The 14,314-nt window shown below is 38.5% G+C and overlaps 1 protein-coding gene and 1 non-coding gene across 2 annotated transcripts in view; one reads left to right on the forward strand and one right to left on the reverse strand.

Annotated features, from left to right (window-relative positions):
* Positions 1-14,314, reverse strand: part of LOC147307936 (contactin-associated protein-like 4) — a 146,254-nt gene that overhangs the window by 41,486 nt on the left and 90,454 nt on the right. Inside the window, exons 11-13 of the mRNA XM_086271142.1 lie at positions 7,544-7,650; positions 5,662-5,781; positions 3,599-3,799 (exon numbers count right to left, since the gene is read on the reverse strand). Of these exons, the coding sequence (XP_086127268.1) occupies positions 3,599-3,799; positions 5,662-5,781; positions 7,544-7,650 (428 nt within the window). The remainder of the gene's footprint in view (positions 1-3,598; positions 3,800-5,661; positions 5,782-7,543; positions 7,651-14,314) is intronic.
* trnal-uaa (transfer RNA leucine (anticodon UAA)) lies at positions 13,796-13,878 on the forward strand. Its single transcript has one exon. It is a non-coding gene; the product is annotated as a tRNA-Leu (tRNA).

The following is a 14,314-nucleotide window of genomic DNA, read 5'->3' on the forward strand; positions in this document are numbered from 1 at the left end:
ATACAAATAAACTTGCCTTGCCTTCTACCACCAGTAGCAAAGCATTTTGTTTTCAATTGTTTCAGTGAGAGAAGATGCTGTGATTTACTTGAAGTTTTGGAGGAAACTGTAAAGTTGAACTTTTTTGTAATTGTGAAAATAATATACTGCATAGAGTAACAGTTTAGTTTTCTTTGTATATCCTGTCAGTTATTGTTCTGATAAGGAAAATTGGAATTGGCTAAAATCCACATCCTCAATTCAAAGATAAAAATCATAATCGGCCAAGAAAAATTCACTCAGTGCATCTCTAATATCTAAACTACAGCTAGACTGCTTACACATTGGGAAATGTCAAAGTCTTCCATTTCATAACTGGTATAATTTTCCTACACTAACAGATATTCTTCCTGTCAAATCAAAGAAATGTTTATCTTTATTCTCAAAGACTGAGCACATCTTATTTAACTTCAGCCTGCTGCTCTCAATGCCAGCCCAAATTAGCTGACTGCAACTGATGCACTTCTGCAAATCCTTTACTCAAACCTCGGGAAATATCAGAACTCTCACTACAGCATGCGTGCCTTCTAAATACAGGCTTTTTACTTTTAATTTACCATCAGTCTAATTCCTCCTTTTAAAAATAATCTTCAGAAAACTGGGAAAACCTGTGGAGCTTCCAATGCTTGAAACAGACAAATCTCACTCTTACAACTGTTTTCACTGATTTCAATAAACGGAGCCTAAAAAAGAAGCAGGAGATGGAAAGACAAGGTTTTGCATTTGGAAGGGTGTTTTTGATCAAATTAAATTGGATATTTTTGTTCCTATGTAAGTGTCCGGTTCTATAAAATCATGAAATTCAAAATGAAACAACAACTAGATGGATTATTTTGTGACAAAAGCATTTTACTATTCTCTGTAAATGACCTTCAGCTTTAAGGGGGATCCTCCTTTAAGAGAAAATAATCTCTTTTTGAGACAAGATTGTTAGATTTATTAGCTTTCTTTAGTTTTCCTAGAATTCTGGAGCATCACCCAGCAGCACCTTTAGCGTTGCATGACTTAGAGTCATGTCTGCTGTCATTGATATCTGCTCTGTTCTGCAGGGAACAGTCTTATTATTGGTCTCCCAGCCTTAGTTTTTCCATGTAAGTACATATAAGCGCAGGAGGTGTGACCATATTGGTGGGAAAAACCTAGAAGAGAGTCGTCAAAGGAGCTTACAAAGAAAAGCGTCTGGACTTCTTTAAGTTAGAAGTCCAGACGCTTTTCTTTGCAAGCTCCTTTGACTACGATGACCTGGATGACTGAGAACCTTCACAGACTAGAAGAGAGTCAGCAAAGATAAATTACAGCAGAAAAAAAAATATTAATCTCACTTTATTTAAATTATACTTTTTTATTTAAACACTGCTGTGAGAACAGCCTTGACCTGTACCAGAATCCCCTGCAGTCATTTGACCAATCGAATGACTGTAGAATCGCTTGCAGTCATTTGATTGGTCATTTTAAACCCACTAAGTATTATGTGGGAGTTGTAATGTCATGAATTATTTCAAACTTTTAAAAGAAAACTGAGTCTCAAAATTTTAAGCACAATTTTCAAATGCAGGCTAAGATGTTGCCATTTGCACAACACATAACTTATTGCACTTTCTTTGGATGCCATATTGTGCCCAAGATGGACTGGGCTGTGAGAAAATAGAGTGCGGCATGGAAAGAGCCCACATGATCCTCCAAAGACAAAGCTAGTGTTTGAGGCGGAGGGATGCTTGCCAGCTTCTAACCCTAACACTGAATATATTGTTTTTCATATTGAGGACGATGACAGTATAAGCTGAAATATGTATTTCACATTTTGAGAGAGTGTAGGTGGAGAGATGGCGAGAGGGTGTTTGGAGATGTCTCTGCTGAGTCAGCACTCCTTTATTTTTCCCAGGGAGTGCCAGAGAGTTTATAATGGAACTTCTATTTCTCCGCTCATTCTTCCTTTTCGACCACTTTTCCCACTTTCATCCATCATTCTATTACCCACCAGACCAAAAGTTTCTTCAGTTTCTTTCCCTTATATACTCCATTATAGGTCCTGAATTGATAAAAACTTTCAAGACTCCCACTGATCTGCATTGGATGGGTAGCAATCAAAAGACAAAACTAAACTGTTTATCTGGTTAGCTGAGACACCTGACGGACATTTCTGAGGGTCAGTCGGCTTCGTTACTACAGGCTGACGTTTCTTGACCACTTTTGGGTTGTTGAAAGGACAAAATTCAAAGGACTTCTTCTAAGTAAGTTTGAAGTCCACATGTGAGCAATATTTTACATTTTCTTTCTTAACCCTCTCAATGCAGGCGTTGCAGATTTGCAACAGTTAAAAGCTAACAACCTGATTACCACACATACATATTTTATGAGTTGTTTTTACTCAGAAGTATCACTGCAGGTATTCTTTTGTGCATTAGCAACAAAAACTTAAGTTGAGCCTGAGAGGGTTAATTGTTTTATTTCCTCCTTTTTTTGTTTAGTTTTTTTTGGAAAGCTTTAGAAAAAGATCAGTTTGCTAGGTTGCCCCTCACAAGCATCGCATTTCATCACAATTTGCCGTGAGACCAGCGTTTGATAAGTTAAATCAATGTTTTTAGTTTTTATTTCTCAACACCGAACAATGTTCGGGTGCTCTTTTACACAGACTCTGAAAGAATAATCTGTTGAATCCACTGCTACTAAAACAAATTTAATGCAACTTAGGAATCAAAGTAATTGTAATTCTGTTTCTAATACTCACCGCCTCTGAGTCAATGCAATCACAACAAAACACATGAACAAAAAAAGAAAACACTAACCCAACTCGATACTCATTCCAAAAGGGGGAGGTTTTTAACAAATCCTGAACAATCAATGTTTCTGAATCATTTGTGAAAGACAAGAAAATCCCTGCAACCAAACTAAGTTTGAAGAAAGGAGTGAAGTAAGTTTGTTGTTCTCTGGCTGAGAGTGAGAGTATGATGTGGTGAGCTCCAGCTGAACAGAGTCAGCCTAATCAAGTTTTTTATTGATTTTTTTCTTTTTGACCCAAACACATTAATTAAAAGCAAGTTTTTGTCTTATTTGCCAGTTTTTTCTTAACACACATCAAAGGAAAAAGCAAGTTAAAACCTCAACGCCAATATTTTAACTACAATTTAAACATTACAGGGATGAGGATTACATAGGATGTTTAAATAGTGAGAATTACTGAAGTTTAACGTACATAAAGAAAATTTCAGCAGCAACAGATAACGCAATTCAAGTTGTCTAAGATAAAGCTGTCAGAAACTGAACTGATAAACTAGTATCTATTTTCAGAGAGGGAAATACATAGTCAATATCAAGCACTGAGAACAAGAAATGTTTTGCCTCGCAGCAAATGGGAAAAGAACAGCGAGCCAAGGAGAGGCAGACTTCATGCTACAGAAAAGAGTTTAGTGTTTGCAGGTTGAAAAACATTTTCATAGCTATGTGCTTTTTACACTGCAACACTTCCAGTTGTTCCAGCTGAGCAGCATCAGAATAATCATTTACAGAATAATAAAGAAAGACATATAATGTTATACTGCAACTAACAGCAAATCTTTACCCAAAGTGTTGAGGAGGCGGGACTTCCTGCAGTGGTAGGACAGTTCCTGTTCGCAGTGCTCTGACTGGCTGATGGCAGCCAGCAGCTGCTCCTCTTGAGATGAGTAGTCGAAGTGAACCGAATGCTGGGACACAGCCGGAGAGGGTCGCACTCGGGTCAGCTCAGTGTTGTTGTGCAGGAGCACCATCCATGTGTTTTCCTCTGGTGGGAAAGATGAGCGTGCAATTTATACTCATTTATTATTATTACAATAAAGCTCTACTGCAAAGTTTCTTTCCTAGAATGTGTACCATTTAAATACCATCTAAGTAGCCAGACTGTGAAATTAGCAATATATGCATGATGTAACTACACAAATAAGCCTGTGATGGAAGAAAGTGAAATGGATGACAATTATATTTCTGCTTTTTAGAAAATAGCACAGATTCAAGAGTCGTCTACTTTCGTATAGATATACCTCCATTTTGGTCCTTCTGTTTAGTGTTGTGGAGTGGCTGGAAGTTATTCCAGTGTAAGATGCGTCATGCAGACAACCACAGACTCCCACATTCACACCTACAGCCAAGTTTGAATCGCTATTTAATCTGTGGGTGGAAGTCGGCGTACCCACAGGAAGAACAGGTGAACACAGAAGGACTCGAGCTGAGTGGGAGTTTTTAGCCACAAAATCTTTTGCTATGATGCAACAGAGCTGATGAAGCTTCCCTTTTCATGCTGGATCTTCATATTTTCCTTCAGCACTTTGCTTTCGAGTTTGCCGCAGTGAATCATCTGCTTCCATCTCCCTTGATCCACTACCATGCTCTCCTGTCAGAACAACCCGCTGCATGTCCTCCTTCACTACATCCATGAACCTCTGTGGTCTTCCTCTTTTTCTTCTTCTTGGCAGCTCCATGTTCAACTACTGCTGTGCAAAATATCTACTATACCTTTTCTGCGCATGTCCAGACCATCTCAACCCTGACTCTCTAAATTTCCATTCAAACTGCTCAACTTGAGCTCTTCCTCTGATTCTCACTTCTAATCCTCTACCAGGAGAGAAAGACAATCTTAGCATTTTCAACTCTAGCACCTTTGACTCCGCCTCCCGTCTTTTTGTTAGAGCAACCATTTCCAAACAATATACCATAGCAGGTCTCACCACGGTCCTGTAAACCTTCCCTTTCATTCTTGCTACTATTCTTTTAACAAATAACTGCCCTTTTGATGCTACGTGAAAAAAAGTAAAATGTCAAATTTTAGAAGCTGGAGCTTGGGAATGTTTTACTGGAAGAAACAGGAACAGATCAATTATCCAAATAGTTGATCTAAAGTATTTAATGGTCATTTGATCTTCTGCAAACCAGCCAGCTGATTCATCGGCTAAGTTTTGCAGTTATGTTTTGTTTTTTAATGTATATTTGATGTATAAATGTAAAGTGGTGACATGAAGGTGCAATGGTTATCAGTGCTATTGACTGCTATAAATTTCCCAGTCCTTCAATAGTAAATGTTTGACCTTGTTTCCTAATGTTTATGTCTAACGCTATAATTGACGAAACATAAAAAGTAATACTTTTTTTTTTTCATTTCTTTATGAGTGGGTGATTTCAGCTCAGCTCACTCTGTGTGTGGATTTTTCATGTTTTTCATGCTGCTTCCAAACACATGCATGTTAAGTTAGTGTGTTACTCCTATTCTTAGTGTTAGCCTTGCAATCGCCCAGTGACTGATCTAGGCGGTAAATTTTCACTTTCCGTCAATGAGTTGGACAAAGATAGAAAAGTAAAAACAAAGAACTAAGTAAGCATGTGATTCAGAGAAAGGTAAAGAATGTTATCATAGTTCATTTATATGATTACACAAAGGGCATGAAAGATTGAGTGAAAGAGAAACAGGAGGAGAGGGAGTGATTGAAGTCTAGGATGAAATAAAAAAAGATGAAGGTGGACAATAATGGGGATCTGGGTGTGATAAGCGGGGACATCATTTAAAGTTATGTCATCATCTCAATCATAAAAAAGGTTCAGTGATGATGGGAGGCAGGCAAGGTGTAAAAGCATGTGTGAGTCTGTGTGTGTCACCTGTCATGTTGCAGTAGACCAGCTGTGGTTTGATTGGTCCGCTGCCATCCACGTCAATATAAAAATGTCCTGACGTGTTGCCGTTGTGTTTGTATGCCTCGCAGGACTGTTCGTACACAGCTGGGAGGAAAATAATGAGAACTACATCAACACGCTGACCCACCGGAGCTGCGAGGGGATGAAGATTACACACTGTGGAGGATTACTATGCTGTGGGTGCTGCTTCATATGTATGTATCACAACTGAATCAAAGTCATGTGATCAGAGAGAAAAAAATAATCGGAGGTTCCTTTTCTGCACCGGCATCCCATAAACTAAAGTTTAATCCAACTGGAGATGACAGTAATGACTGATGGGAATACACAGCCTCAATAAATTTAACTTTATCAGACCTTCTCGCCTCTTTCTCTGTGTCTCCATAAGTCTTCCTCTCATCTCCGTCTCAAGCACGCAACAGTACATCTTCTGCAGTCAAAGATTCAAATCCATATCTGAAAGTTCCCACACTCTGCTCTCCTGTTTATCTCGCTTCTTCTCCACAGCTAAAGGCTTTTTATTCCTCACACTCCCCGAGTGTGGTTAGAGACCAGTTTTCAAAGAAACATCAGAAATAAAAATGAGACCATAGGTGAACCGTGTGGGAAACTCTCCTTGTTTTAGTCTCGAGGATTTGACTCGAGGCATTCAGCACACAGCCACTAAATCTCACCTGCAAGCTCAACTCACTGTCACGGTTTTATTTATTTATTCCCTCTTTGGTATTTTAGTCACAGCTACAGTCTCATTAACCTCCATCATATCACCTTATACACAAAAAGGCGTTATAGAGAGAAAAGATGTGCAGGTAATAAAAATAGATCTCAGGGGACACCTCATTTAAAGTTTGATTCCATAATAAAGATTTATGGACACGCAAGCAGTCAGAAGATCACACAAGAGTTTTCATCTTCCTTCAGATAAACAATATTTTCTAAGCAGGTATTTGTCACTATTTATTCTCTAACAAATACTTATATTAATTTTAAATTACATACTTTTATTCTCAGACTCTTTCTACAGCAGAGTCACAGTTGAAGATAGTTCTTATTTGTCTTATTTTGAGCATTAGTGCAGTTAATGCACCATCAGAGACAAGATGCTCAGCTCTCTTCTACTTTCCTTCAAGTGATCTTTCTTTTGGCCGGCTGACAATCTGAATGGCAGGCTTCTTGGGCTTCCATACTCATCACATGTTAGTATGTAACAGGTGAAAGGATTGTAAATAACACAAATCAGGTGTCAAAAACCAAGCTGATGCAGAAGTGCTTTAAACCTGGCCAGCAGGAAGTGACTTCCTGAGGTGTACAAAGTCTATTTGTATAGAGGTCTATGGGGAAATGACCCTCAGCTTTCTTTAGTTAGAGTCAAAAAGGGGGATAATGTAGGGTTTACTTCAGAGTGAGCCTCCCTCACTGACAAGTGGTACCATATGAGTGTGCAGGAAGTAGCAACAGCAAAAAAAATTACAATACCACCCTTAGAGTTTACTTTGGTTGTCACACACAATAACGACAGGAATCACAGTTTTGTGTCACCAATGTAAAATGTTGGATATAACTTAATATTGTAAATAACTTAATAATTTTGACTGAACCAACCCACCCAATGCATTTTTAATTGATTTGATTTGATTTGATTGATTTGCCATTCCCCTTCCCTGTTTTTTCCCCCTCCTAGTTTAAATTATTCAAGATGAAAAACATCCTCATTATCTTGCTTGACACGCTATCTGTTCCTCATTTGCATTTCATCTGTCCCTCTTACCCCTCCCCCCATCTTTCTCCATTTGCCCTCACTTGTTGTACTTGTCATGTGCTGATGTTTAGCTGTCAGGTGACTCACAGCTGTGGCAGGTTGCTCCGCTGTAGCCGGTGTCAGAGCAGTTACAGTGAAAGACGGTCCAGGATTGGCTGCAGCGGCCACCGTGTTCACAGCGACTGGGAGAACACCTGAGAGAGAGAGAGAGATATGTATAAACCAGGGGAAGAAATCCCAGTTTCCATCACGTTTTTGCAAGTAAAGAGACCATATCAGCAACAGGAAAAAGCACCATGCTGCATTCATTTTGATTAAAGCATTTTAAGAGCAGACTGTAACGTGTAGCTGGAGAGAAGATCCTGATGCAGGATGCAGATGCAGACAATACTGACAAAAAACACCCCAAACGACCAATTGGGAACAAATGTTTTTTTTTAAATTGTTATTTTATGTTAATTCAATAAGCAGAAAAAATAAATGAATAAATAAATAAACATAATCGTGTGGAACAGTAGGAAACCCCAGAGAGTGCAAACAACAATCTGACAAGGACAAGGGGAAAGAAAGAAGGGAAACACAAGTGAAATCAAATGGGAAAAAAAGACCGAAAGCAACAGAAGCAGGACGTGAAATCACTACAAATCACAAGACAAGTAACTACCATTAAGACACATCTAATAACCAAACAAAGAAAGAAAAGAAAGAAAAAAAAACACTCAATGAATAAATAAACTAACAGATCCCACGAGAACCATGACAAAGAGTAACAGAACAGCAGCACCTTGAGGAAAAAGGAACATAATGTGTTTCTGCTGCTGATCTAGCAACCGAGCATTTAAGTGTTTGCCTTGTAAACGTTACTTTTGTATGGAAGAAATAAATGATAAAAAAAGATCATTTTAGTTTGACAGTGAAAAATAACAAGATTAATTAATGGGGATCTACTGTGCTTTTTCCCATTTTCTGCTGTATACTGTCACAGATATAAGGAAAATGGTCAAAGTTTCAAAATAAAGAGGTCAGTTTCAGACAGAATTTTTTTTCTACTATTGATTCAGTGTTTGATGTCAACATTGATCAGAAATCGTTTGCTTTTGTCTGACTAATTCTGCTTGAGACTGTTATTATAACCCATGAAAAAAACATACTTATATATATGTAAACTAGTATGTTTTCCCTCCACACAGTATTTTGTTCTGCATCAGTGTAAAACACTCATCAGACTATGCCACCTCCTGTGAGTTATAAGAGCAATTTAAAGGATAAATGAATCATCTGAAGATAATATACACAATATTATACATTATATACATTATTCATAGACATAAAGAGTGTATGGAAAATAAATCTTTCCGAAGTATCAGTGCAGCTTGAAGCTGATGTTATATTAACTGCACCCAAATATTCATTTCAATGCTCCTCTAAGGCTGGGGAAGTCTCCGAGTTAAATTATTTACATGTTGTTGTATAATGTGTGCCTTGGTGTCATTGTAATAATGGTATTTACTGGCATGTAAATGCACTTTGAATCTTGGCGTCACAGATCAAAAGCGTATATTGAGAAGAAAAACAAACAAACATAAAAAACACCATCATTAAACTAGCTCTGCTTCAAAAAATTCACCTTTTCATTTCACAGAGGAAAAAGGGGTTTTGCAGATGTTCGAGGTCATTTATCCTAAGACTCTAAATCCACCTAATGTGCTACTAAACAGCAGTGAAACGACATAAATCTTTTCAATCATTTCCAGTATCGGTTTTTGTATTTAGGTACAATCTGAGATGTTGCTGGGTTAAAAAGAAATTGACTTCCTTATGCTTAATGGAAAATATCCATTGAAATACCTTTCCTCTGTGATATCAAAAGAATAAATTCATTACTTCACAGACTCGTGCTTTAGATTTTTCTTTCATTTTATATAAAAGGAAAGGTTTTCCAGTGAACAGAGGATATCTTTTCGCTTCTTCTCAGCGGCAGATCTTCTCTGACTGCTGCAAGACTGTTTGAAGAAGCTCCATCAATGACTCCAGATCCCAGGAGACTTTACTGAAGCTATGTGTGTTATTTATAGATAAATATCATACTGCTGTAACCATCATAACACCAGTCCTGTGTGGGAGGAGGGATGGAGTGGACTGAAGGAGGCAGGCAGAGACCGTAAAAATCGTAAGTTTACACATTGCCTTTCATCACAACAAATCTCCCACAGTGGACAAAGTAATCACAAGTCACAGTTTCTGCGCTGGAAACGAAATCACTAAACTCCAACATTTAAAAACTCTGCTCCCTTTGACGTGTGCTTTCCCCTTCCCCTACATTTATATGATCTACAGTGGATATGTGTGCAGTTTATAAGAGAGTTATAAACTGCCTGTGCCATGACAAATATTGTAGAGACTGTAATCATATTTACAACTTGCGTCAATGACTCCAGATCCCAGTTTTTTGTTTGTTTGCATCATCGTGCTTTTACAATTTTTCCCTGACTTGTTGTTTGCAATGTTTGCAAATGTGACTTGTGATTACTTTGTCCACTGTGGGAGATTTGTTGTGATGAAAGGCAATGTGTAATTTATTATAATAAAACAGAGCAATTTGTTATCAGAAAGCAAACGTCCACAACTGCGAAGAGCAGAATATTTTGTCACATGATGGTAGAAGGTAAAGGTAAGAAAACAAGTGAAGGTCACTGTTACGTTCCCCTATAAAGTCCAAGGGATGTGGTAAAGTAACAAAAAATATCCAGCTTAAAAAAGTAGACAAGGAGGCAAAATTGTTAAAGGTTATTTAATTTGAATTGATTAATAAATCAAAAGAGACAGACAAGCCGCTATCAACTTTTAAAGAAAGAAAACAAAACCCAGGAGTTGGTCTCTAAACTGAAAAGTCACTGAAACACACTCCTCTCCACAGAGCAGGAATATACAGCCACCCCACACACAGCTCACTAACTGCAAAACCAACAAGCCTCTCTGGCACCAGAGTTCACCATTTCTCTGGACTTAAGTGCTCTATCTTAATTGCTGAGTAGAATCAGCTGTACAAAAAGGGTGGCGCCTAAAGCAGGAGAGACGGCAGGAACATCCACACAAGGCTAAATTCACAGGAAGCCCTGCTGAGGCTGTAACAGTCGCAGATAGAAAACTATGTTCTCTGTTTGTCTGAAGATTTTCTAAAGCGCAACTGGAAGAGAAAAACGTTGTCGGCAACCATTAAATGAGCAACTTGTGAAGTCAAAATAAAAGATTACTTCAGCTGTGAAATAATCTTACTAACAGTTAAATGATCATGTTTTATGTAGTTATAAAAACTTGCTCTTAACTTTTATTAATTTAGTTTCTCTTTGCTTCTAAGTTCTGCGATAAGTTTTACTTTTATGAAAACTCAAAAGGCTGTACATCTTTCTGTATCTTCTATGTGCGAGGCTTCGTTTTGTTTTATTTAAGCTGAAAACACAAATCAAGGCACTAATTGCTCTTCTATTAATGACGTGGCTGAAATGGCTGAATATGTCATTATAATATGTACTGTGGCATAATTCATTCTTCTGGGTATTTCTGAACTTCTATCAGTTTATACACTACAGAAACATTGCTGTTGAACGTTGCAGAAACATAATTCATACTTTTATTTGTTCACTGGCCCTGAGACTCCAACTCAGATATTTTCAGTTTCCACCAAAATGTGATGGCATGACTGTGACACAGTGTTGTTGCCATGGTTACTCAGGAGGTTACTGAATCAATAATCCATGAGTTGTATTAGAAGGTAAACAAATATGTAAATCCTCTGTCTTATTTGTCTCTTCACTCTGTTAACATGGCCCATAGATTATACCCAGATTATGTTTATTTTCCATAAGTTGCACATAAAAGATGAGTATAGGCAATGTGACATCATGTATTACTGTGTTTAAGCCTTAACACTGGCATTTCGGCTGTTGCCATCTTGTTATTTTGGAGCCAGAACCAACCTTATTTTGAAAAGACATATGAGTGATAAATTACCAACTGCTCCACAGAATGTAAAGTATAACACAAAGACACAGATACCCATTACAAACTTTAAAACATAATACCAGAACGCTGATAAAAATTGAGCATAGATTTCGAGGTCCAGTTCACTGACAGAAATCATTGAGTTGACACAGTTTAGCCTGTCCTGGCACCCACGTGTCACTCAAAGAAAACAACACTCCAAAGCCAGGGCGACTGTGGCTCAGGGGTTGGGAAGCGTATCTGTAACTGGAAGGTCGCCGGTTCGATCCCCAGGCTTTCTGTCCTGGTCGTTGTGTTCTTGGTCAAGACACTTTACCCTACCGCCTACTGGTGTTGGCCAGAGGGGCCAATAGGTGCGATATGGCAGCCTCGCTTCTGTCAGTCTGCCCCAGAGCAGCTGTGGCTACAACTGTAGCTTTCCTCCACCAATGTGAGAATGAATAAATAATGGCGTTGTAAAGCACTTTGGGTGCCTTGAAAAGCGCTATATAAACCCAATCCATTATGCAGTTATAAAACTGCATAATTTTAAGTTTTAATAGATCAGTTGGGTCACTTATGTAAACCCTGGATAAAAATGTGTTTATTCCACTTTAAATTTGGGCATTTTGTCATGCGACCTCTACCTACGTGTCCAGGCTGTACCCCTGTCATTTACTCAATGGCGACTACGGCAGGGTCCAGCCCTCCTGAATCCCTGAATTGGGTAGGACTAACGTTAACTTGGGAGTCTAGAGGGATTGACTCACCTTTGAAACCAGCCTGAAGTGGGCATTTAAGGGCCTGCATTTTTTGACATTTTCACACAGACTCTATTTTTCCAGCCCCACAGGTTGATGGTACCAACCTTTTTTGGTTAATAGCGGTATCTGCAGTGATATAAAGGTTAAGAATAGTATTAGTGGTGTTTTGCAATTAGGTTCAATTTTCAGCATTTTTTCTCAGCTTGCTTGAGCATTGTCTGTTTGTATTTGTTACTCTGGTGTGTTGAGCTCTCAAACCACTGCACAACAGCAATCTTTGAGACAGATACCTCAAAAACTGTGCTGTACCTGAGAGAAGTTAGAAAATATATGTGACAGATTAAAATAGCCATATAAGCTGCTGTGTCTCTGCTAACCCACATAAAGGAGTAATGTGACCTCATTCTCTTGAGATAAAGACAGAGAGGACAACAGGAAACGATGAGTAACAGTGTTTTTATCTACACCGGTTGCTTTCCATCTGTTCCACGACCGGCTGGCACCTCCAGGAGGTTTGACACAAACACACACACACACACACACACACACACAAAGACAATTTTAAGTCAGCGGTGGATGCAGCACTCGGCAGTATGTGCAGGCTTTGAGCAGTGTGTTTTTCTCTTCTATCCTAAACGTACATTTCAGTGTGTGAGTTTACTTATGTAAATGTATGTGACAGTGTTAAACTGTGTGTTTGCCCGAACACAGGCAGAAATATTTAAGAGAAAACAGATGACTGCACAGAATCTGCAACCTCGCCTTTATTTAGATAAAAGCCCTAACTCAGCAGCCTGTCAGCCTGCAACAGTGTGATTTTTTTAAAAACAACCTCCATTTATCTCTATACTACTTTAATCTCAGAGTAAGCTGGAGCCTTGAAGATAAACCACTTAGCTTTTACTTTAAATTCACATTTCCACTTTGCTCCATTCCTTTATTTTACACAGTATATTGAGTGTTTGTGCATGTGAGTCAGTAGCAGGGAGGGTTTCAGGAACGTGACTGTTGATGCAATCAGACTCAGTGTGTCAGTAGTGTATACTGTACATGATCTATATAGATGCTTTTGTCTGACTGCTGATGAGCTTCGAATTCAATGCGGCTTTTGCTGAAATGAGAAGTCTATACACGTCTTACATGTGCATGCACTCAGGGGTAGCAAACAAATATGAATTACTGAGAGCCTGTGAGGAGATGAATGTGTGAAATTGTTTTGCGCTCTGAATCACTTTCGCAATTTTGTTTAAATGGTCTAAAACATTCACTATCCTAAGAAGGAGCCCTCACACTTAGCTCACACTGCAATATGAGATGTTAGTGATTCGGTCAGCATCATATGGATTCTATGAAGGGCCTCAGTGGTTTTGTAAGACAGTTCAACCTGTTATTCTGACTCTTAAAACCATAAAGAGCCCAATCACAGTTGTTCTTTGCAAGGTGCAGCTTAAAGTTTCCAGGAGTAGTTTGGATGAGTGGCACTAGATTAAAAGACAGATATGCAACAAAATTCAAATTTCTGGCACCGCAGAAGGTATAACTTACCTTGGTATAAGTGGAACATGATTGAAATACATTTTCGTGTGGGCAATGTACCAGGATGGCCGAGTGGTTAAGGCGTTGGACTTAAGTTCCAATGAGCAGGTGCTCTCGTGGGTTCGAGCCCCACTCCTGGTATAATTTGGTACCACATGTGTAGTAAACTAAAGTACCAATGAATAGTGGAATTGTAAAGCACTTTGAAGGCCCTGAAAAGCGCTATATAAAAGCAATCTATTATTATTAAACTAGAAGGTAACGGTGGACTAAATCACAAGTTAATGAGTATCTGTGTTATATTAAAGGAAGACAATGAGAAAGGTCTTTTGGCCAATGATATATATCTGCTACACACAGTGATTTTTACTATATGATATCATATGTTACCTTCTCAAGTAAATGTTTTGTAGTGGATCTCCAAAAGTTGATTCGTAGCGTTTTCAGTAGGAGAAACATTTCGTCACTCATCCAAGTGACTTCTTCACTCTCAGCTGACTGCAGGTTTCCCCGACCTTATAAACAGTACATTTGCATAATGACTGAAACCAGCCCAATGAAGGAACAATGGGCTGGG

This window comes from Aulonocara sp. 'chitande type north' Nkhata Bay, linkage group LG18, assembly GCF_057382095.1.
Source record: "Aulonocara sp. 'chitande type north' Nkhata Bay isolate Kocher_YH1m ecotype deep benthic linkage group LG18, A_spYH_male_GT1.1, whole genome shotgun sequence".
NCBI classification, from domain to species: Eukaryota; Metazoa; Chordata; class Actinopteri; order Cichliformes; family Cichlidae; genus Aulonocara; species Aulonocara sp. 'chitande type north' Nkhata Bay.